Source organism: Orbicella faveolata, unplaced genomic scaffold (genome assembly GCF_042242905.1).
Source record: "Orbicella faveolata isolate gen_17 unplaced genomic scaffold, um_ofav_v1 contig_36, whole genome shotgun sequence".
In the NCBI taxonomy this organism is placed as follows: domain Eukaryota; kingdom Metazoa; phylum Cnidaria; class Anthozoa; order Scleractinia; family Merulinidae; genus Orbicella; species Orbicella faveolata.
This window is the reverse complement of record NW_028301565.1, coordinates 14,294,360-14,317,823: the sequence shown is the minus strand read 5'-3', so window position 1 is coordinate 14,317,823 and position 23,464 is coordinate 14,294,360. Positions and strand designations below refer to the sequence as shown.

General features: G+C 38.5%; 1 protein-coding gene across 2 annotated transcripts in view; it reads left to right on the top strand.

Annotated features, from left to right (window-relative positions):
• LOC110064321 (uncharacterized) overlaps positions 1-23,464 on the top strand; it is a 63,978-nt gene that overhangs the window by 13,335 nt on the left and 27,179 nt on the right. For both annotated transcript variants that reach the window (XM_089275377.1, XM_089275378.1), the window contains exons 3-27: positions 95-324; positions 3,596-3,783; positions 4,902-5,326; positions 5,574-5,708; positions 6,113-6,148; positions 6,857-7,189; positions 7,764-7,793; positions 7,947-8,288; positions 9,398-9,730; positions 10,186-10,579; positions 11,493-11,914; positions 12,143-12,256; positions 13,399-13,795; positions 14,864-15,294; positions 16,250-16,366; positions 16,729-16,955; positions 17,329-17,516; positions 18,075-18,499; positions 18,828-18,962; positions 19,378-19,413; positions 19,772-20,104; positions 20,700-20,729; positions 20,882-21,223; positions 22,274-22,606; positions 23,062-23,455. In XM_089275377.1, coding sequence (XP_089131503.1) covers positions 95-324; positions 3,596-3,783; positions 4,902-5,326; positions 5,574-5,708; positions 6,113-6,148; positions 6,857-7,189; positions 7,764-7,793; positions 7,947-8,288; positions 9,398-9,730; positions 10,186-10,579; positions 11,493-11,914; positions 12,143-12,256; positions 13,399-13,795; positions 14,864-15,294; positions 16,250-16,366; positions 16,729-16,955; positions 17,329-17,516; positions 18,075-18,499; positions 18,828-18,962; positions 19,378-19,413; positions 19,772-20,104; positions 20,700-20,729; positions 20,882-21,223; positions 22,274-22,606; positions 23,062-23,455 — 6,370 coding nt within the window. The remainder of the gene's footprint in view (positions 1-94; positions 325-3,595; positions 3,784-4,901; positions 5,327-5,573; positions 5,709-6,112; positions 6,149-6,856; positions 7,190-7,763; positions 7,794-7,946; positions 8,289-9,397; positions 9,731-10,185; positions 10,580-11,492; positions 11,915-12,142; positions 12,257-13,398; positions 13,796-14,863; positions 15,295-16,249; positions 16,367-16,728; positions 16,956-17,328; positions 17,517-18,074; positions 18,500-18,827; positions 18,963-19,377; positions 19,414-19,771; positions 20,105-20,699; positions 20,730-20,881; positions 21,224-22,273; positions 22,607-23,061; positions 23,456-23,464) is intronic.

Here is a 23,464-nt window from a genome sequence, read left to right as displayed (position 1 = left end):
TTATACATGTAGGTCACAGAGCTCACCTTTAATAGACTTCATACCCATATTTATTAACATTCATATAATTAGTTGTTTTGTTTTACCCTTCTAGATGTATTTGGTTGCACAGAAGACCCCAGTCTATATTTTATTGACGAACATTACATCAAATGCATTAACCTAACAGCCTCTAACCAAACTTACGTCAGTGTGCAGACTGTGAAGTCAGGTCTTGTCCAGGGTGGTGCAATCGATATGCACAATCAAGGAAGGATGATATACTGGAGTGACATCGCCCTGTGGACTATAAATAGAATGAGTTTAGTTACTGGTGAAAGTGAGGTAAATAACTTGAAACTTTTAATGCTAGAAGTTAAAATTAAAGTATTTTTTAAAAATAGTAAGAGTTAAAAGCAGAGTCTTGATGCAGTGCATTTGGTTTTCCATTCATTGGTGTATGTTTCTCCACAAAGGACACCGTTTCTGTCTGTTATTAAAGGAGGATCCAAACAGCTGCATAGAAGTCAGATTTCTATTGATAGATCCCTCTCATGCATCGGAACCTGCTTTACACTTGTTTTTGCCTCATGCAGAGGCAGCATAGCCTAGTGGTTAGAGCGCCAGATTTGAAATCTGCAGGTCCCGGGTTCAAATACCATTCTGACTGCTAGCTAATACTGTTCTCGGTAGCCTTGAGTTCAACTTCTCAGCTGGACTTGTAAATACATGTAGCCAACTGGTCTGCCTCCAGCTAGTTGGGATTCTTAATCTAGTTATGTTTATTTGAATATTTTATTTATCATTGTTTGTTTACATTGGTCCTGAAAAGCCCCAATGGAGAGTGACCAATTAAGTATGTATACACATACACATTGTCTTGCTGTTGTTGTTGTTGTTACTTCTGTTGCTGCTGTTGTCTATTAAACAATTAGATTATGAGCTCGAGATTTCCAAGTGTGATAGTTGACTCAGGTGCTGCCCGAGTCAACTATCACATGATAGAAATCTCGAGCTCATAATCTAATTGTTTTAGTATAAATCTACTAGTTGTTCAAAACTTAATCTAAATCCTCCTCACAGGCACTTGGAAAATGCCAAGAAGCAGGTGTCATTTTGTTAATAAGGGTACACTGCTACACTACTCACTATCTATCACAGAATAGATAGTAGTCTGGCAGCATAGCTCGAAATTTAAGGAAAAGTGCACTTTTTGATACAAGCATGAAATTTGGCACATCGATAGCAGTCACCAATATGCGAGCATTTTCAGATAGACATCCACTGGTTTCCATGGAAACCACAATGTATTAAAATTCATGCAATTTCTCTGTTTAACCTAGGTTATCAGCAAATATACTTTCATTTCAATGGTTCCAACTTGTTTACCAAGGCATGTTGCCCTTAACTAGGTGTTGCTATGGAAATTAAAAATTAAAATCCCACATTTATTGAAAATAAAAGAAAGCTCTGCGTCTTGTCGATGGGCCTCCTATTGGTTAGACCATTATTATCTGCAATAAAACCTACAGATTTTTTAGGTGTTCGTAAATTTCCGTATCACACACTCGCGAATGCATTGGCCACCACACAAAGTGCTCAGGGAAGTGCATGTAACAAATTTACATCTTTTGCTGCTGCTTGTTTTACAACGACAATAGCCCAGCACTACGGCCAGCAGCTGCTGCTTGTAGGGTAATCCATCTTGGCTGCATCTAGCCCTCTCTACCGAGATGTGTAGAAAGCCGGGAAGTACAGTGGTTGGAATGGTTGGAATGGTTGCTTGTTCCTGCACGTATCCTCCTTGATATGTGACGCGCTTCATTAGGTTGTTGGATCAGTGGGATACCGCACGTGCCAATTGGAAACTTATAGCGGTTGTTGAAGACGTATTGCGGTCGATTTTGTGGTCGACGTGTTGTGGACTCTGCAGTTAAAACCCCTGTTTTCAGGTTAGGAGGGGATAACATGCCCATTCACAACTGCATCTACCACTCCTGCCAGATCTGATATATGACAAACATAGCACTGTTGCTTTTGGCTATCAACAAGCCAAGAGCATGCCATCTGTCAACAATTTCTTTCCTAAGGAGATTTGCGTGCAGCATGCAGCCTATACATACTCTGGTAAAGGGGTCTCTTGACTTTTGACATGCCAAGTGCATTCTTTAGATTTACGGGCAGGCTTCATGACTGGAATTTAGCATTTGTCTCACAAGGATCATGGCTACCAATGCCAGCAAAGTCTGCGGCAATGATTCCTTTTGGCAGTTATGAGAAAAAGGTCCACTGGCTATGAATGATCTGTTGAGCATTTATTTACGTACTAGTACAGTAGTTGTGCGTTCTAAACTCATCATGTTGCCATTGTTTTACGCAGAGGAAGCGTACAAATACTACCAGTCATCCTGTCTTTGTCAAACATTAACAATACCTCTTTAACTTGGGTGTCAGCAATCAATAACATGCGTGGAGTGTATCTTTTACTTGTCTGCCGCCATGCCTTTTGCAAAACTCATTTCTTGAGTCTGAGAGCTTGAAAACGGTAATACACAGCTGTCGAGTTCTAGAAAATTAACTTGGCTATAGTAAGATATTGGTAGTTATGTTTTTCTTTTTTTCTGATAACTTTTCCATTGTTATGTTGTCGCACGCAGTTGACCAGCTCTGCCAGACATCTCATGTTATATTTGGCTCCGAGGGCAATCATGTCAACTGTACTTAGCTTAGATATTAGATTCAAATGGCATAACTCTTGCACAACGGATCGAACGCAGGATCGTAGTCGGCAACCATTGTGCACGCCTCCTTTATATCAACCTCGGTTGTCGGTTCCTTCCAAAAGGAACATACTGGAACATTTTGCTGTCTGGAAAATATTTCCTGTACGTATGTTTGCTGCTTCTTTGGCCGAGACAGTTTCCTTTTGAATATGTGATCCAGTTTGGTTCTGTTTAGTTCTGTTGAATTGGACAAGATTTATGTCAAGTGGCACAATGACTCAAATGTCCTAGCAATTCCATTTTCTCATCCAAATGTTCTCAAATCAACTCATTTCTTCCTTTACATGTTGACTTTCTAACAAACGCTTGTGCTGTATGTAGTTGCATCAAATTGCATAGAAATAAATTAGGATGAGATGGCACTCCTACCATCCGAACCAAGAGAAAGTGTTGCAGAAATGTAGAGAAAGGGCAGCAAGAGAAAATTCAGATTTATGCAAATTAAGGCCTTCATTTATTTAATATTTTTAGCAGGAAAATTTCCACTATTTGAATAAAAAGGGAGAACAATTACAATTGTAATCAACAACATCAAAACGTAAGCCTTAGGTAAAAATGTTAATTAATTTTCGAAAAAGAACATTCACAAGAACTTTGTAGGGGGTCTAATGAGTGAAAACTCTAATTATTGCTAACTAGCTGGATCGAATTATAAAACTGAGCTTGGCACTATATCAGGAATTGATTAGCATGGGAATGCCCATAATCCTACAAAGTTTGGTGCTTGTATCAAAAATCGCATAAGTATATGGGGGCAATACATGTATATATATTAATTAAAAATTTAGTTCTATTGGTTAGCTAATCATCAGTCTTTTGATTCATTGATTAAGGTTATTATAAGAGATGACCTTGGCGAAATTTATGGACTGGCAGTTGAATGGGAAAGTGAGAAGATTTACTTCACTGATTTCATCTTTGAGAGAATTGAAGTGGCAAACCTTAATGGCTCGTTCAGAAAGACATTGATTACAAAAGATTTGTTCAGCCCCCGTGGGATTGCTGTTGATCCAAAGAGTGGGTAAGGTTCAATTTAATAAATACATGTAGTTAATTACTGTGGTCATGACACAAATTTTTCTTGCAAGACAATTAAATTAGGGAGAATCCAAGCCACAGACAAAGCATGTGCCAGTCATTCTCCAAGATAATCTTTTTACATGATAACAAACGTTAATCTATGTCCCATTCCTTTTGTGAAATTGCAATATAATGAGTTATAATTAGAAGTCTGACAGTATTGCTAATGAATGTACTGTATGTAGAACATGACTGAAAACACTTTTTTGAGGTACCAAGTACTGTTTATTGGCACAACATGTGACTTGTTCCTCTCTGTAAATTTGAGTTGAGTGAACATTATTGTGCTGTGTTGTTGTCCTTTCTCGTGTGGTGTTGTCTTGTATTTATGACACATAAATAATGTATCAGCCAAGCCTAAAAGCGGAGCTCCTGCGTGGACTGGATTAGCTTAAGTGGACTTTGAGCAACCCAGGTTAAGCAAGAAGTTTGATTTGAGTTTTGTAACTTTGCATTGCAGTGAGGTTTTGTGCATTATATTGTTTTTCATTCTGTTTTGAGTTTGAAAAGCTGTGAAAACAATTACATCCAAGAAAAATTTATACTTTGGTTAACTTTTAATCCTGGGTTAGTCTTGACCTGCATTTCCAAACAACCTGGCCCTGGGGCCCATTTCTCAAAAGCCACGGAAATTTTTTGGGCCCGAAAAGCGATTTTTAGTTAATTGGTATTTAAAGAAAGAGAGGTGTATATGTCTGAATTACTTGTTGTACAAAGGGAACCTCTGTTCATACTAAAAATATGTGAATAAAACAGCTCTGTAATCGTAATGTTTGAGATTTTGCTATGGCTTTCCGTGCCCGAAAAATTTCCAGGGCTTGCGAGAAACGAGCCCCTGATAACAACAAGTTAACCTGACACGAGCCTGCAATCCAATCGAAAACCAACGCTTGGTCAGCGGTCAACTCTAAAGAAAACATGTGACCTCAATGAGTTCTAAACTTGAGCCCACGATATGGTCACTTGATAACTGGAGCTCCGCTATTACAATTTAAATATAATTATATTTAATTTATTTCTAACTATTTGTTATTAATATTTCATTCTGACTAATTCAAGGTACATGTTCTGGACAGACTATGGATTTGATTCTCCAAGAATAGAACGAGCAGATTTAACTGGTGAAAATCGCAGGAGCTTAGTTTCCTTTGGAGTTGACTGGTATTTCGCATGGTTCCCCATGAGTGTGGTCGTTGACTATAATCATGATCCTGATCGCATTATCTGGATGGATAGATATGACAATTACATTGATTTCTCAGACTTCGAGGGGAATAAGACAGAGCTTGGATATATTAGACAAAATATACGTCCAGCAGATCTAGCATTGTATGGTGATATTCTTTACTGGGCGGACGAGAACAGTCGTAGCATTGAGTGGTTTAACATGACCCAGCCAATTAACTTACATTACAACTATGGTCATCTCACAAATGGTTACCTTGCGGGTATTGTGGTATCTGACAAGTCAAGACAACCATTCAGTAAGAAGATTCATTTGATAATTATGATATTTGCTGTAAGCATTGTATCAATATGATACATGTAGTTCCTGTCATATTGTTTTGTCAATTTTGTTAAACAGTGGACCCTTGTTTCTTTTACAAGGCATCCCAAATAAAAGCTAATACATAAGCAAAACTTAACATGCATGGTGCAAATTTAAGTTTATGAGTGACTCCTAATTCTTGGACACTACTGTGACTAATGTAAGTTCGCTCCTCTTTTAAGATGTGAATCATTCACTGTGCAGCATTAACAATGGCGGATGCAGCCATCTCTGCTTATTGGCTCCTGGTGGAGGAAGCAAGTGCGCATGTCCAAATGGCGTGGAATTATTACCTGGAAACAGGACTTGCAGTAACGGTAATGGAACTAGATGTGTCATTTGCATGAAGTGTTTTCTTAAAAAACCCATAAGGGAAAATGTAGGAAAATATTGTGGCCTTTCAACAGTCTGTTGTATACGCAAGCCCGAGCAGTATAGGTTTTGTAGCTGAGTGTGCATGTGAGAACATAGAGTTTGCACTTTGACAATTCAGCTGTGACTAGCATAATCAATTGTCATTTTTGCATTTTTATTATCAATATTGCACAACTTAAATATCCAAAAGTACCTGATTTGCCTGATTTATTAGATGATCCATGTACATTTGTACTCTGGATGGACTTGTAGATGACAATCAGGAAGGGGTTCAATAACCTTTGAGAACTGGCCTTTAGTGATTACCTTGTTCTTATGCTATGTTATATCTTCTTCAATTTTTCAGTGACCCAGCCAGGACCACCACCACTTCCTGTACCAGGTAAAAATAATGGGGCTAAATGTAATTTAGGCAAAGTTTGAGCTGAGACAGTGCTGGTCAGTGGTCTCTCAGGGCAATCATACTCGGTGGGGTCTCATTACATGCAGGGCTAACATGTTTTGCTTGCCAGCTGTGTGAGAATGTGCAGTTTGCCTTTGAGTGCCATTCTTGCCTCTTGAGTGCTTTTGCTCTCTCACCTTCCACCCTTTCACTGGGATGGTAAGTATATGGGGTGCTAAGTATCTCCACTGTACCTGGTGGTTGCCGCTCTCAGGGTTGCAGTGGATACCTGCATGCTCTGCTCCAGGCTCATATCTCGGCTCCACCATCCCTAAGGCACCTGTCCCAGGCTCATCAATTGGTCATGAGTTTAACTGTTATTATTTCTAAGCACTTCAAAGTGATTGAAGGGGAAGCACAGTAATTTTCTCAAATCAACTGTACATATGATGTGATCCTTTAAGCAGTAGCACAACCAGGAATTAGTCATACCAAAGCTGTTCTTTGATGAATCAATGAACTTTTGTACTTCCTTTGGCAATGTTGGTTGATGTTTTTATTGTTGCCCAATGCTATTCTTTGATCTTTATTCAGTCTTTGATTACAGATGGATAATACAAGACAGTACAGAATACATTAAACTTCTAGTTGGAATTTTTGAGCTCTGAGACTGAGTTCCTTACCCATATTGGAAACGCTTTTTTGCAGATCTGAAAGTACGTCTTAGTGGATCAAATTCATCGCACGAGGGTCGTGTTGAAGTATATTATGACAACAAATGGGGAACCATTTGTGATGATCACTGGGGCTTGAGGGAGGCTACAATTGTCTGTAAGATGCTGAACTTTTCTGGGGCCTTCCATGTGGGTTACTTTGGTGCAGGAAACAAATCCTTTCCCATTTGGATGGATAATGTCAAGTGTCGCGGTGATGAGCAAAGCGTTGCTGCTTGTCGTCACAGAGGCTGGGAAGAACATGATTGTTCCCATGCAGAAGATGCAGGCGTTGTGTGCAGAAATGACTCTATTCCACCAACTGAAGGTAAATAGCTGATCCACAGGTGCTTCCACGGGGATTTGTGTTGGTACACTGTACACCAGTACAAGTGAATTTGAGCTCATCCAGTTTCGTTTTCTTTAACTGGGTGCAGCATTATGTGAACCGTTTGTTGTTCCACCAATCAGGAGATTGAGTGAATTTACCTTCGAGTCTTTTGGGCCTGATACTTCGTTAGGCATGAGAGGTAGTTGATGAGGGTCTTAAATTCCCTGCCATAGATCCTTGCAGGAATCGTAAATTGAAAGATGAAAATAACTTTTAAGATCCAAGTCATTAATTTTGAGCTCGGGATGTGACAGGTCTGTCTTTGTTTCACAGCAGTAAACTGACTGTCTGTGATTCCTATTTATGCATTTCAGAATACCAATCGAGCATTTAACTTACTGGCATGAGTTTGCAGAGATTGCTATCACCTTTTTTGATAAATTATTAAGTTATTTAATTACAGTTTGTAGCCTGTTGGTTGCCATTACACCTTACGTGTTGCAATGTTGCAGTACCTTTTGTTGAAGTTTGATAACATCTTTTGGCTTATCTTTTTTTTCCTGTTATTAAGGCCCAACTTTAGCACCAGGACCACATCCAGGTGAGTTGATGTTGCTCCTTTGCTTCAAATAAGTGTTTTTCATTTCCTGCCTCTATTTGCTATCTGCCATAAAAAGCTGATGCAAATGGATTGAGTATTTTGCAAAACAGTGAAAGATATGACAACTTTTGTTTTTGTGTATTCTACGTACAGAGTTACACGTTCGTTTGCGGTCTGGAACAACGTCGAACCAGGGACGAGTAGAACTGTTTCTTAATGGCACATGGGGAACAATTTGTGATGACTACTGGGGCATTGAGGAAGCAAATGTGATTTGTCGCATGCTGGGGTATTCAGAGGGAGCTTGGAGTACACATTGCTGTGGCTGGTATGAGGGATTCACTGCACCACAGCAAATTTGGCTGGATAATGTCGATTGTGTTGGTGATGAAACAAGTATCGCAGCATGCCATCATGGAGGGTGGGGAAGTCACAACTGCAGGCACAGTGAAGATGTGGGAGTGGTCTGCAAGTATACACCAGAAATGCTACCAGGTAGAATATTTTGAACTTTTTCTGAAAACTGGCAATTGAAAATAATGCCAGTATCTTCTTTTGAATTATGTCAAGTTATTGAATGATACTTGTAATGAAAAAAAAAGAAAATATCACTGATAGTTTTTTCGTTTATGAGCACCTGAGTCACTAAAGATATTTCCAAAGAAGATTTTCTACCTTTTTGGTCCTCACTGTACGTGTGATACCATAAATTTTTATTTCCAAGTGACTGTACGTGGAAGTCTTGAGAAAGAGGAAAAATACTTATAAAAGCTACTCAACGAAAAAACAAGTGAACCCAAATGTACAATGGCCCAGAAGGCTCACACTTCAGTTGTGAGTTTTCAATTATGATTTTTCACAGTTCAGTTGTAATTTAAAAATCACAATTGAACTGTATGGAATATTACAACTGATCTGTGTCAGAAATCACGACTGAACTCTGTCAAAAATCACAACTGAACTGTGAAAAATTACAACTGAACTATTTCAAAAATCACAACTGAACTGGGTCAAAATTACAACTGAACTGTGTCAAAAATCACAACTGAACTGTGAGCCTTCTGTGCTATCATACAAATGTCATAATTTTGTATCTTTTTTATGAATCTTTGCGAGCCTACGTGTAGGATTATTAATGGGACTGTCAGGGAAACCTGCTGGAGGGTGGGAGATATAATGTAAACTGCAATATGCATGGCCTACTTTTACATACAGTGTACCATCCCAGCAAGCTAAGGGGGCATTGTTTGTCATACATTCAACAGGCACAATACTCTGTTCCCAGAGCTTTTCTTTCCCCTATTTTTTCAACGCACGTGTCAGAGTCATAAAGTAGAGGAGTACATGTAAGTCTTTCAGAAATGATTATCCCTCGCGTGGGACTCCCCTCACTGGCTTGTTTGCTTCAGTAAAGTGAAGAAGCCGCTGTCACCAGGGTTATAACACTCAGAGCAATGTGAGTAGATCGAGGTATAATGGCACTTTCAGAATAAATTATAAAGATGTAAATAATTATATAACAGAAACTGATACAACAAACTTCAGAATAAAATAGTCATTATCAGTATTAAAATATTTACTGCAAGTATAATCTTTCTTAATAGGTAAAAAACTGAGACTGGCTGATGGAGTAAGAAGAGCTGAAGGAAGAGTAGAGATATTTCACGATGGCTACTGGGGCACTATTTGTGATGATTATTGGGATATCAAGGATGCACAAGTCGTTTGTAGGGAACTCGGGTATCACAATGCCGTTGCTGCTCCCAAGCGTGCACTTTTTGGTGAAGGAAATGGTCACATATGGCTGAGTAATATTCACTGCTTGGGCAATGAGAGTTCGATTGAAGATTGTGAACATGCAGAATGGAATGCTAACAGCTACTGTTATCACTTTGAAGATGCATCAGTCATCTGCTCCAATGAGACTGGAAGTTTAGGTAGGTTAATGTTTTTACTCCCAGTATTAAAATTTGGTTATAAGTGGGACATTTTTGTGATGCCCAGACAGGTGGATTCCTTATTCTCTTATTTACTTCCTTACACTGTACAGTACCTTGACCATGCCCAAAGCACAACTGGTTGTGACACGTATCCAAACACCTAGCCAAAAGAATCATTATGGTTAGGTATTTCAACCAAAGTGCATTGGTCAGTGCATGGTTAAGTGTAATGGGCTTCTAAGATGATAGAGTTATGATTCTGGTCTTCACACTTATGCACAGACGTTTCCAGTACTATGGTTCATTGGCGGGATTACAACCTGAATTTAAACTCTCACAAGCCAAATAAAATTTAAAAAAAGGTTCTTTTGAACGCCATAGCCACTGTCTTAAAACTACCATAAGGGTAACAAAGAATGAGATTAAAGTAATATTATTTCATGTTATTGCAGATGCTGATGATTTCGTGATATTTTGTGAATCTGGTCGAACACTGTGCCACTTCATCCCTCTCCCCCATGATTCTCCAGCAAAGGTAATCCCACTGAAGGTTGCATTTGAGTATGCTCCAGCAGCGATATCCTACGATCCAAAAGAGAAACAAATATACTGGACTGATGATTATGGAAACATCTATCGATCTTTCTTAATTAATGGATCACAAGAAGCTGTGGTAAGGGGCGTGAGTTCTCCAATGGGTATTGAAGTAGATGTTATTGGAAGGAACGTCTACTTCGCTGACAGTTATGACAATAACATCAGAGTTGCCTCACTTGATGGCAGTTATCAGGCTATCCTTGTTGATGTGCAGAATCCTCAAAGCATTGCTCTGGACAGTGTTGATGGGTAAGGCTTAGTCAAGTCCTAAATAGTATGCTGTCTTGAGGTCTATACGTATATTAGAGAATATGTTCAGGTCGATCAATTTGCAAAACAATATTCCATAGTGCGGAGCAATCTTGCTAACTCTGTGACATTTTGGTGTAGTTCACTATTTAATATTTCAGGCCAACTTCAAAAATATTTGACACATTTTGAATTCTCGTGCCATACATAATGAAGACTTACTTCTTACTTCAACATCTTTTTGAAAAGCCATGATCTGGTTATACATATACAGCCTCCCATCTGGCCAAGAGCGACAGGAGACGGCTGTATTCACAGGCTGATTGGGAATGAATTCCCATTACTTAACATGGTCCAAAAACCAACTTAAGTCCATAATTTAGTTATTCAGCTAGGTGCATTTTAGTTTCTAAGTTAGTTGAAGTAGCACATATAGTAGAAGCTAATGGAGAAAAAGCAAGAGTCCTTCAATGCCTGGAAAGAGAGAGTCCTTGCACAAAATTTGATTGAAACGTTCGTGTTTGGTGCCGAAGTCTATATTATTCAACACACCAATACAATGCTGACAATTTGCTGCGTGCCTTTCTATACCGTTCAGTGCAACCGGTTATTATGTTGTACACAATAGTTCATGTGGCAAGTGTTTTGGCTTTGATTGGCAGATTTCAACTTTCTACATGTAGTTTGCAAACAAAGCTGTGATGATCTGTAATACCTTTTATTCTTTGGTTAAGTGTTGAATGTCTTCAAGTTTGTGTGATTTTGAAAGGTGCATGTAATGTTCCTTTGTTTATTTCCAGTTACGTTTTTAATTAGTGTGTAACTGTCTCTAACTTTAGCTTCATTGCTAAACATCTTGCTGTTGACGCTATCAGATTGCACCCTATTGGCTTTGTTTTCTTTTGATACACAGGCACATGTATTATTCGTCACTTGGAGATAGTCTTCAAATATACCGAGCAGACATGGACGGCAAAAACCAAATGCTCCTGGCAAATTTGTCATTTGTTGGAGATGATACATTTGTTGACATGGTTCTTGATAAGCTCAACAACCGTCTATTCTTTTCCGACCAAAGCCATGATGTGATACGGTATATTAATCTGACCAATATGGAGATTCGCACTATCCTTTCTGGAAATCTTCACAAACCAACAAGTCTTGCCATATTGAATGACACTCTTTATTGGACTGCTGGGGGTGATGGCACGTTTTCAGGGGCCATCTTTAAAGCAAACTTAACGGCTAACAGCGCTACAGCACAAACAATGGCTGACGGTTTTGGGACACCAAAAGGGATATACGCATACAATTCTATGGCAGCTGAAACAACAGGTAGCTAAATAAAAACATTTAACAAAATGCTCTTTTCTTGTCATAGGAAATCATCAAATATCAGGTAATCAAATGCCAAACAAAATGCAATTTATTTTTTATGGGAGAGTAATGCAATTTAAAAATTTGAAAAGTTGAAAATGAATTGTTTATGTAAGACTAAACAGAAAACTGACTAAGCTTTGCCAGATAAAGGTTCACTAAATGTGAATTTGGACTCTTTTTCAGTGCAATCTCCATGTCAGGATAATGGTGGATGTTCCCAGTTCTGCGTCTTGAATCCCAATGGTCGAACTTGCATATGTGGAGCTGGAATGAAACTTGCCGAAGATGGAATAAGCTGTAAGTCTTTAAATCTTGTTGTATATATTGTTGTTAAACTGTGAAATATATCAAGTGCTGTGTTAGCTTCACCAGATCTCATGTAGGTGGAGAGTGGCACTCTGAGACTAAAATGCCTTGGTCGCGCACAAAATGTAAAGAGAGTTTAAAGTGTTTTTTGGGGATTGGGAACTCCAGGTGTGTTGTGGTATGTATTCCTGTGGTTAGAGGCCCTTTTGGGTCCCTTCCACCATTGAACTGTCAGCGGTTTTGGTTGCTGGGTTCCCAGTCTTAGCAACAGTCAGTGGTCTTCTCGGCATCTTGGGCTTCCATTGCATCGTGCTCACCAGGCAAGTGTTTGTACGTTCTTTGTGTTTTTCCCCCTCCCAATCCTCCCTTGGGGATTCTTTACTGTATTTACTGAAATTTTTTATCAGTATTTATGGGTTATTATTTTACGTGGGGGGCTTGTGGCTGAGTTGCAGGCAGTGCCTGGCCTGTGGGCGGTCTTACATGTACATCATGGGGCTGGGGTTACAGTGTTAGTGTTGTGTGTGTTTTCCCTGGGGACCTAACCTCCACTGGCAACAAATGTTGTTAAATACTAGTAGTGCAACGCTTTCAAGTAGTATACTGTCATGTATGCGTCATCGTTAATCACCTTGCAAAGTTGAGAAGGCATGATGGGTAAGAAAGGCACAAGACAACCTGGCATAGTGTCTGTCGGGTAAATAACAGTATACCATGGAATATTCCATGAACCATTTGTATTTGCTCGGCATACATGTACACACAAGCCTTAACGTGAGTGTGTATACCATACCATGAACCATTTGTATTTACTCGGTATACATGTACACACAAGCCTTAATGTGAGTGTGTATACCACGAAAACACAAGTTACAAGTGGGATATTCCATGGTATGCCATGAAACTATTTTATAACTATTTTATACCATGCCATTGAAAATGCAGTGGCCAAAACAATCAATGCGACATACGCGCAGCGCATGATGGGAAAATTGGATGTAATACCGCGAAATATACGATGGCTTTCCTATATTCTCATTGGCTGTATTTTCTATTGCATGGTATATATCTGGTATTTTTCATTTAGAGGAATGCTTTCTTCAGCATGGTAATTTTCAAGTCGTTATTTGCAGGCACTGTTGGTGATGTGATATTTGTTACTGACTCCTATCACAATGAAGTATATTTCTCACAACTGTCGGAAAGCATTCTTGTTCCCCTGTCATTTTCAAATATCGAAAGTCCAACTGGCATAGCCTTTGATCCATTTGAAGATCGCGTTTATTGGACTGATTCCAAACTTGGTATTGTTTACCGGTCCACAATTGATGGCAAGAACCAGGAGATCATTCGTTCCAATGTTACAGAACCCATGGGCCTCGATTTAGATCTTGTGGCAGGAAATGTATACTGGATAAACAGTGGTGATAGGACCATTGAAGTGTCAAAGTTGAACGGCGATTATTGGAAAGTAGTAGTTTCTGAGTTGGCTTCCTCTCCAGTAGACATTACTTTGGATACAACTAAAGGGTAGGAATGAAGTCACTTTCCCGTAAATTATTATATCACATACATACATTCATACATGGTTTATGTGTCTGATAAAGCAGGTTGAAGAATCGGCAAGACGTTAAGTCCTGATGTGGACTTGCATTATCGAAAATGATTAATTAATAAAGTGAAAATGGGTGAATAAATAATGATAATTTAAATAAATAAATATTAATGACAATATATAGTAAATATTAAAAATATTTAAAGTCTAAAGATTTGTTGGAAATGCTGCAAGAAGCTTTAGCAAAAGTGATAGATTTTAGAATGCTCTAACTTATTTTCCTTAAGTTTTTCCTTGAAAGAAGCCAGGTTTGAACAGTTCTTGATGTCATCAGGAAGGAGGTTCTAGGATAATGCAGCTCTATGTTTAAAGGAAGATCTTCCCACTTCTGTTTTTGGTCTATGAACCTCAACATTTAATAACCTTCTAAAATCATAAGTAGTCTCAGCTTTCACTATTGAGTCGTTTAGGGGTTGGATGCATTTGTGCATGGATTTGTTTTCACCAACAGTTCCATGCAAAAGCACCACTAAAGGAGTACATTTTTTCCAGGGCCAATTTGTTACATGTACATGTATTTTATGTCAACTAACATATTGTAGAAGACGTGGCACAAATGCTAGAAGGCATGTTCAACTGAATTAGCATTAGTGGATCTTGGACCAAGGCTAGGGTGAAATATCCAACTTCACATGAGTAAAACTTGAAACTGCAAAAAACCTAATATTTATTTTTAAGTTGGATATTTGATCATGTGCTATGATTTTACTGACAACAGCATAAGACTGGATTCTTGCAGACCATACAATGTAGTGCCAGACTTTTCTTTTCTGTTAGTTTATTAAGCTACAACCTTAAAGAACTGTACAAAAAGTCATGTAACTATGGATCAACGTTCTCCCTAATATTTTTATGGTATATTTACTGGTTGGCTAGTACAGCCGAAGCTTGTGAATGGTTTCCACCAATACTACACTTTTTTAAAGTGTAACACAAAACATGACACTGGCACTTCATTCATCTGCTATCTGTTTATCCTTTAGGTTCATGTATTGGTCAGCTGAAGGAGTCATTGAACGAGCGGAACTGGATGGGTCAAATCGACGTAAAGTTACTGAACTGGGAGTGACTAGGTATGGGGCCACTATTGATGCGAAAGGCCTAACGCTGGATGTTCACAACAATCGACTCTATTTTGTGAGCTACCATCTGTATTCTCTTCTTTACATTGATCTGAGTTCGACTCAACTCCGCCTCCGCCCAGTTCATACTCTAATTCAGCAGTTCTGGTATTTCTATGGCCCATTTGGAATTGCTGTGGATGACCAGTATGTTTACTGGACTGAATATATAGTTTTTGGATATGTCTTTCGGAGAAGTAAGAACTTACATGATGATGATGTCGAGGTTGTAATTAGCGGGACTTACGAACCCAAAGGAATTGCAGTTAAAAAAGGCAACTTTACCCAAGACAGTAAGTATTTCCGTTGTAAATATTGATTTGAATTTCTGATATACATGTACACCCTCCTATCCAAGGGACTTTAACAACAATGCAAAAAGTGTATGGAAAGACAGTATCAAGTACATGTAATATCTACACTTTACATGTACATGTATATGTACAGGTGCATGTGTCATGTAACAGAAAATTTCGAGAAGGTTTTGTAATAGATCAAAATGGAATTCTTCATGTGTGCATATCGAAGGTTTAAGGGATTGGAATTAGCATTGTTTAGTAAAATAAGAAAAAATTCTTTGTATGAATGCAAGTGCAATTGAGAATTTGCATTACGAGTGATAATTTTTTGAAAATCTTTTAAATTGCACTTGCCTAAAGGCTTGTGCAATTTGAAAGAATATTATTTTCAAATATCACTTGTGGTGTAAAATTCTTAATTGTTCAAGTTTTCATATAATTATATTATTACTCACTTACTCTATGACTGAGAAAATTGCAAACACCTGGCACTAATTTGCACTGCAGTGCAAATTAGGAATTAACAATTATTAATTGGCCTGCCCTCAGCCAATCACAATGAAGTAATGTTCTCCTCAGTCATGTAATAAATGTATTTAACACTGTGTTACATGTAATTGGTGACACTGCAAATGCAATGTACATGTATTAAAATAAACAAATATTGTACACAAAACATAAACTGTTAAGAATCCCAGTTGGTGGGAGGCTGACCCGTTGGCTTGACAAAAGGCAGCAGAGGAATTGAATTTGGGACTACAGAGAACAAATCCAGATGGTGGTAGAATGGAGGATTTGATCCAGGGATCTTAAACCACTTGACCACACTGCCTCCCTTAGAAAATACTGACCTCTCAGAGTTACATATTAACTAAAGATGTTTTATCCAAATATCTGTTACATTTACATGTACAGTATGATTTATTATTCCATATTTTGTTATGTTTAGATCACTCATGTGCTGACAGTTGCAGTCACCTTTGTCTGTTGAAACCTGGTGGTTACAAGTGTGCATGCTCAGTGAATGAGTCTGCCATGCCATGCAATGAGAGCACTCATGTTACCAGTAAGTTGCTTAGCTTTCATGTATTGCACACCCTGCTCTTTGCTTTTCAGTCTCTTCATTCTTGATATGGCTCAATGACTTCCCAATTTCAAAAATTATCCTTGTCCTAATTATTGACTCACCGTTATCTGTCTGTTTTTTAACCTTTTGGTTTCTTAATTGGTCTATATTTTGTCGCATTATGGACCACAAATGAGGACTGCTTTTGATTAGAAAAAAGAACTGTTCTTTTGTAACCTCTCTTAGGCTTGTAGTATAATCTTACAAAATGAGTAACTAGTCAGACCAGTATTTCCCCAATAAAGATCTCACCCTACTTAAACAATGTCAATGTAATTGGAATTTACAATTTGCATCCCCAGTATTTGGTTGTACAGAAGATCCCAGTCTATATTTTATTGATGACCATCACATCAAATGCATTGAGCTGACAGCCTCCAACCAAACCTATGTCAGTGTGAAGACCTTGAAGTCAGATCTTGTCCAGGGTGGTGCAATCGACGTACACTATTGGGGGAGGATGATATACTGGAGTGACATTGCCCTGTGGACTATAAATAGAATGAGTTTAGTTACTGGTGAAACTGAGGTAAATACATATGGATGTTAACTTATAGTACACTAACAATTATTAGATAAAAGTATACATGAAGTTTATGTACAGTAGATTCTTGCCTCTGGTTAGTTTATACCATTCATAAGTATATTTTTCCTTCTTTGTTAGATACCTACCTCACAGCTTTGTCAAAACTGAACAGATTTCCATCATACTATTTGAAGAAGATTCCCAGTGGTTTTATCCCTTTTGTTGTCTGCTTCAATACAAAATATTAAGTGAAAGTTCATATGTAATCGGAAATTGTTTTCCCTTTGATTTGTCTTCCCCTTACAGAGAGTGTGTGGGAGCAATGTGACACGTCTTTTTTCTGTTAGCTAATCAGTCTTTAAATCCATTGATAAAGGTGATCATAAGAGACGACCTGGGGGAAATTTATGGACTGGCCGTTGAATGGGAAAGTGAGAAGATTTACTTCACTGATTTCATCTTTGAGAGAATTGAGGTAGCAAACCTTGATGGCTCGTTCAGAAAAACATTGATTACAAGAGATTTGTACAGCCCCCGTGGGATTGCTGTTGATCCAAAGAGTGGGTAAGTTGTAGGGTTGCAAGTGGTTAATACGAGATGATGCCTTCGGTTATAATTGGGACACAGGCATTAATTGATTAATAGTTAATTAATTGTAGGACCCATTTTTATTCTGAGATAAAGTAGGGAGAATCCAAGCCACAGGCAAAGGTTATGTCAGCCTTTCTACGAGGTGATCTTTTCACATTATGATAATTATAAAGACTTAAACGGATGTCCGATTGCTTTTGTGAAATTGCAATGTTTGAATGGAAAAGAATTCTAAAGTCTGACATTATACCTAATTCTTTAAACGAACATATCTGGTTTGCTACAGAAAAAACTTTTATTGGCACAACACAGGACTTGTTCCTCTCGGTAGATTTGGTAGCACTCAGATTCCCTTCGTCTGTTTTTTCATGTTGGACTGTTGTTGTGTTTTGTTGTGTTTTCTTTTTGTCCTTTATTTGTGTGACGTTTTCTTGTTTCTAATTGTATGAAACATAAATATTACATTATATTTTATATTTATTTACAGTATATGCAATTTATATTTCTTACATTTTATTGTGACTATTGAAGGTACATGTTCTGGACAGACATTGGCTTTGATTCTCCAAGAATAGAACGAGCAGATTTAACTGGTGAAAATCGCAGGAGCTTAGTTTCCTTTGGAGTTGACTGGTATTACGCATGGTTCCCCATGAGTGTGGTTGTGGACTATGATCATGATCCTAATCGCATTATCTGGATGGATAGATACGACAATTACATTGATTACGCAGACTTCGAGGGGAATAAGAAAGAGCTGGGATATATTAGTCAAAATATACGTCCAGCAGATCTAGCATTGTATGGTGATATTCTTTACTGGGCAGACGAGAACAGTCGTAGCATTGAGTGGTTTAACATGACGCAGCCAATTAACTTGCATTACAACTATGGTCATCTCACAAATGGTTACCTTGCGGGTATTGTGGTATCTGACAAGTCGAGACAACCATTTGGTAAGAAGATTCATTTGATAATTGTGATATTTGATATAAAAATTGTATCAATACGATACATGTAGTTCTTGTCATCTTGTTTTGTCAGTGGAATACTCAATGCTGGTTATTCTAACCATGGCCTTTTAGGAGAAAACACATTAAAGACAAATCATTAAAGGTGTACAATGAAACTTGTCAGTTTTGTTAAACAGTGGACCCTTGTTACTTTTACAAGGCATCCCAAATAAAAGCTAATACATTATTCCATGGTGCAAATGTAAGTTTATGAGTGACTCCTAATTCTTGGACACTACTGTGACTAATACGAGTTTGCTCCTCTTTTAAGCTGTGAATCATCCACCGTGTCGCATTAACAATGGCGGATGCAGCCATCTCTGCTTATTGGCTCCTGGTGGAGGAAGCAAGTGTGCATGTCCAAATGGTGTGGAATTATTACCTGGAAATAAGACTTGCAGTAACGGTAATGAAACTAGATGTGTCATTTGCATGAAGGTTTTTCTTAAAAAACCCATAAAGGAAAATGTAGGAAAATATTGTGACCTCACAACAGTCTGTTGTATACGCAAGCCCGAGCAGTAAAGCAGACATCTGTCTACAGTATAGGTTTTGTAGCTGAGTGTGTGAGATCATAGAGTTTGCACTTTGGCAATTCAGCTGTGACTAGCATTATCAATTGTCATTTATTGCGTTTTGATTATCAATATTGCCCAACTTGAAGATTTAAAAATACCTAATTTGTCAGATTTATTAGATGATCCGTGTACTCTGGATGGATTTGTAGATGACAATCAGGAAGGGGTTCAATAACCTTCGAGAACTGGGCTTTAGTGATTACCTTGCTCTTATGCTATGTTATATCTTCTTCAATTTTTCAGTGACCCAGCCAGGACCACCACCACTTCCTGTACCAGGTAAACTGTTATTATTCCTAAGCACTTTAAAGTGATTGAAGGGGAAACACAGTAATTTTCTCAAATCAGCTGTACATATGATGTGATGCTTTAAGCAGTAGTACAGCCAGGGATTACATGTAGTCATACTACAGCTATTCTTTGATGAATCAATGAACTTTTGTACTTCCTTTGGCAACGTTGGGTAATGATTTTATTGTTGCCCATGCTATTCTTTGACCTTTATTCAGTCTTTGATCACAGGTGGATAATACAAGACAGTACAGAATACAAAACTTCTAGTTAGAATTATTTTTTTTTTATTTTTGGACCTTTGAGACTGAGTTCATTATCCATATTGGAAACGCTTTTTTTGCAGATCTCAAATTACGTCTTAGTGGATCAAATTCATCGCATGAGGGTCGTGTTGAAGTCTATTATGACAACAAATGGGGAACCATTTGTGATGATCACTGGGGCTTGAGGGAGGCTACAGTTGTCTGTAAGATGCTGAACTTTTCTGGGGCCTTCCATGTGGGTTACTTTGGTGCAGGAAACAAATCCTTTCCCATTTGGATGGATAATGTCAAGTGTCGCGGTGATGAGCAAAGCATTGCTGCTTGTCGTCACAGAGGCTGGGAAGAACATGATTGTTCCCATGCAGAAGATGCAGGCGTTGTGTGCAGAAATGACTCTATTCCACCAACTGAAGGTAAATAGCTGATCCACAGGTGCTTCCAAAGGGATTTGTGTTGGTACACCAATACAAGTGAATTTGAGCTCAGCCTGTTTCTTTTTCTTTAACTGGACGCAGCGTTATGTGAATGGTTTGTTTTTCCACTATTGGAGGAGATTGAGTGAATACCTTCGAGTCTTTTGGGCTTGATACTTCGTTAGGCATAAGAGGTAGTTAAGGAGAGTCTTTTTAACTTCCCTGCCATAGATCCTTGCAGGAATCGTGATGCAGGAATCGTGAATTGGAAGACGAAAATAACTTTTAAGATCCAAGTCATTAATTTTGAGCTGGGGATCTCGCAGGTGTGTCTTGGTTTCACAGCAGTAAGCCGAATGTCTGTGATTGCTATTTATGCATTTGAGAATACCAATCGAGTGTTTAGCAAGCGTTTAACTTACCGGCATGAGTTTGCGGAGATTGCTATCACTTTATTTGATAAATTATTAAGTTATTTAATTATGTGGCCTGTTAGTTGCCATTGATAACACCTTACTTGTTGTAATGTTGCAGTACCGTTGTCGAAGTTTGATAACATCGTTTGGCTTATCTTGTTTCTTTTTTTGTTATTAAGGCCCAACTTTAGCACCAGGACCACATCCAGGTGAGTTGATGTTGTTCCTTTCCTTCAAATAAGTGGTTTCCATTACCTGCCTCTATAAATTTGCTATCTGCCATAAAAAGCTGATGCAAATTAGTATTTTGCAAAACAGTGAAAGATATGACAACTTTTGTTTTTGTGTATTCTTCGTACAGAGTTACAGGTTCGTTTGCGGTCTGGAACAACGTCGAACCAGGGACGAGTAGAACTGTTTCTTAATGGCACATGGGGAACAATTTGTGATGACTACTGGGGCATTGAGGAAGCAAATGTGATTTGTCGCATGCTGGGGTATTCAGAGGGAGCTTGGAGTACACATTGCTGTGGCTGGTATGAGGGAAACACAGCACCACAGCAAATTTGGCTGGATAATGTCCATTGTGTCGGCGATGAAACAAGTATCGCAGAGTGCCGTCATGGAGGGTGGGGAAGTCACAACTGCAGGCACAGTGAAGATGTGGGAGTGGTCTGCAAGTATACACCAGAAACGCTACCAGGTAGAATATTTCGAACTTTTTCTGAAAACTGGCAATTGAAAAATAATGCCAGTATCTTCTTTTGAATTATGTTTAGTTACTGATACTCGTGAAGAAAAAAATATCACTGATAGTTTTTTCGTTTATGAGCACCTGAGTCACTAAACATATTTCCAGAGAAGATTTTCCACCTTTTTGGTCCTCGCTGTACGTGTGATACCATAAATTTTTATTTTCCAAGTGACTGTATGTGGAAGTCTTGAGAAAGAGGAAAAATAATAAAAGCTACTCAACGAAAAAACAAGTGAACCCAAATGTACAATGGCCCAGAAGGGTCACACTTCAGTTGTGAGTTTTCACAGTTCAATTATGATTTTTCACAGTTCAGTTGTAATTTAAAAATCACAATTGAACTGTGTCAAATATCACAACTGATCTGTGTCAGAAATCACAACTGAACTCTGTGAAAAATCACAACTGAACTGTGAAAAATTACAACTGAACTATTTCAAAAATCACAACTGAACTGGGTCAAAATTACAACTGAACTGTGTCAAAAACCGCAACTGAACTGTGAGCCCTCTAGGCCATCATACAAATGTCATAATTTTGTATCTTTTTTATGAATCTTTGCGAGCCTACATGTAGGATCATTTATGGGACTGTCAGGGAAACCTGCTGGAGGGTGCGAGGTACACTGTAAACTGCGATGGCCTACCGTTACATACAGGGTACCATCTCAGCAAGCTAAGGGGGCATTGTTTGTCATACATTCAACAGGCACAATACTCTGTTCCCAGAGGTTTTCTTTCCTCTCTTTTCTCAACACACGTGTCGAGTCATTATCCCTCGCCTGGGACTACCCTCACTGGCTTTTTCGCTTCAGTAAAGTGAAGAAGCCTCTGTCACCAGTGTAATAACACTCAGAGCAATGTGAGTAGAGGTATAATGTCAGTTTCAGAATAAATTATAAAGATGTAAATATATAAAAGAAACTGATACAGCAAAGTTCAGAATAAAATAGTCATTCTCAGTATTAGAGTATTCACTGCAAGTAATCTCTCTTAATAGGTAAAAAACTGAGACTGGCTGATGGAGTAAGAAAAGCTGAAGGAAGAGTAGAGATATTTCACGATGGCTACTGGGGCACTATTTGTGACGATTATTGGGATATCAAGGATGCGCAAGTCGTTTGTAGGGAACTCGGGTATCACAATGCCGTTGCTGCTCCCAAGCGTGCACTTTTTGGTGAAGGAAATGGTCACATATGGCTGAGTAATATTCACTGCTTGGGCAATGAGAGTTCGATTGAAGATTGTGAACATGCAGAATGGAATGCTAACAGCTACTGTTATCACTTTGAAGATGCATCAGTCATCTGCTACAATGAGACTGGAAGTTTAGGTGGGTTAACGTTTTCATTCCCAAAATTAAAATTTGGTTATAAGTGGGACATTTTTATGATGTTTCGACAGGTGGATTCCTTATTCTCTTATTTACTTCCTTACACTGTACAGTACCTTGACCATGCCCAAAACACAACTGGTTGTGACACATGTCCAAACACCTAACCAAAAGAATCATTATGGTTAGGTATTTCAACCAAAGTGCATTGGTCAGTGCATGGTTAAGTGTAATGGGCTTCTAAGATGATAGAGTTATGATTCTGGTCTTCACACTTACACACAGATGTTTCCATCACTGTAGTTCGTCGGCGGGATTACAACCTGAATTTAAACTCTGATGAGCCAAAAAAAATTTTAAAAGGTTTTGTTTTGAATGCCATAGCCACTGTCTTAAAACTACTATAAGGGTAACAAAGAATGAGATTAAAGTAATATTATTTCATGTTATTGCAGACGCTGGTGATTTCGTGATATTTTGTGAATCTGGTCGAACACTGTGCCACTTCATCCCTCTCCCCCATGATTCTCCAGCAAAGGTAATCCCACTGAAGGTTGCATTTGAGTATGCTCCAGCAGCGATATCCTACGATCCAAAAGAGAAACAAATATACTGGACTGATGATTATGGAAACATCTATCGATCTTTCTTAATTAATGGATCACAAGAAGCCGTGGTAAGGGGTGTGAGTTCTCCAATGGGTATTGAAGTAGATGTTATTGGAAGGAATGTCTACTTCGCTGACAGTTATGACAATAACATCAGAGTTGCCTCACTTGATGGCAGTTATCAGGCTATCCTTGTTGATGTGCAGAATCCTCAAAGCATTGCTCTGGACAGTGTTGATGGGTAAGGCTT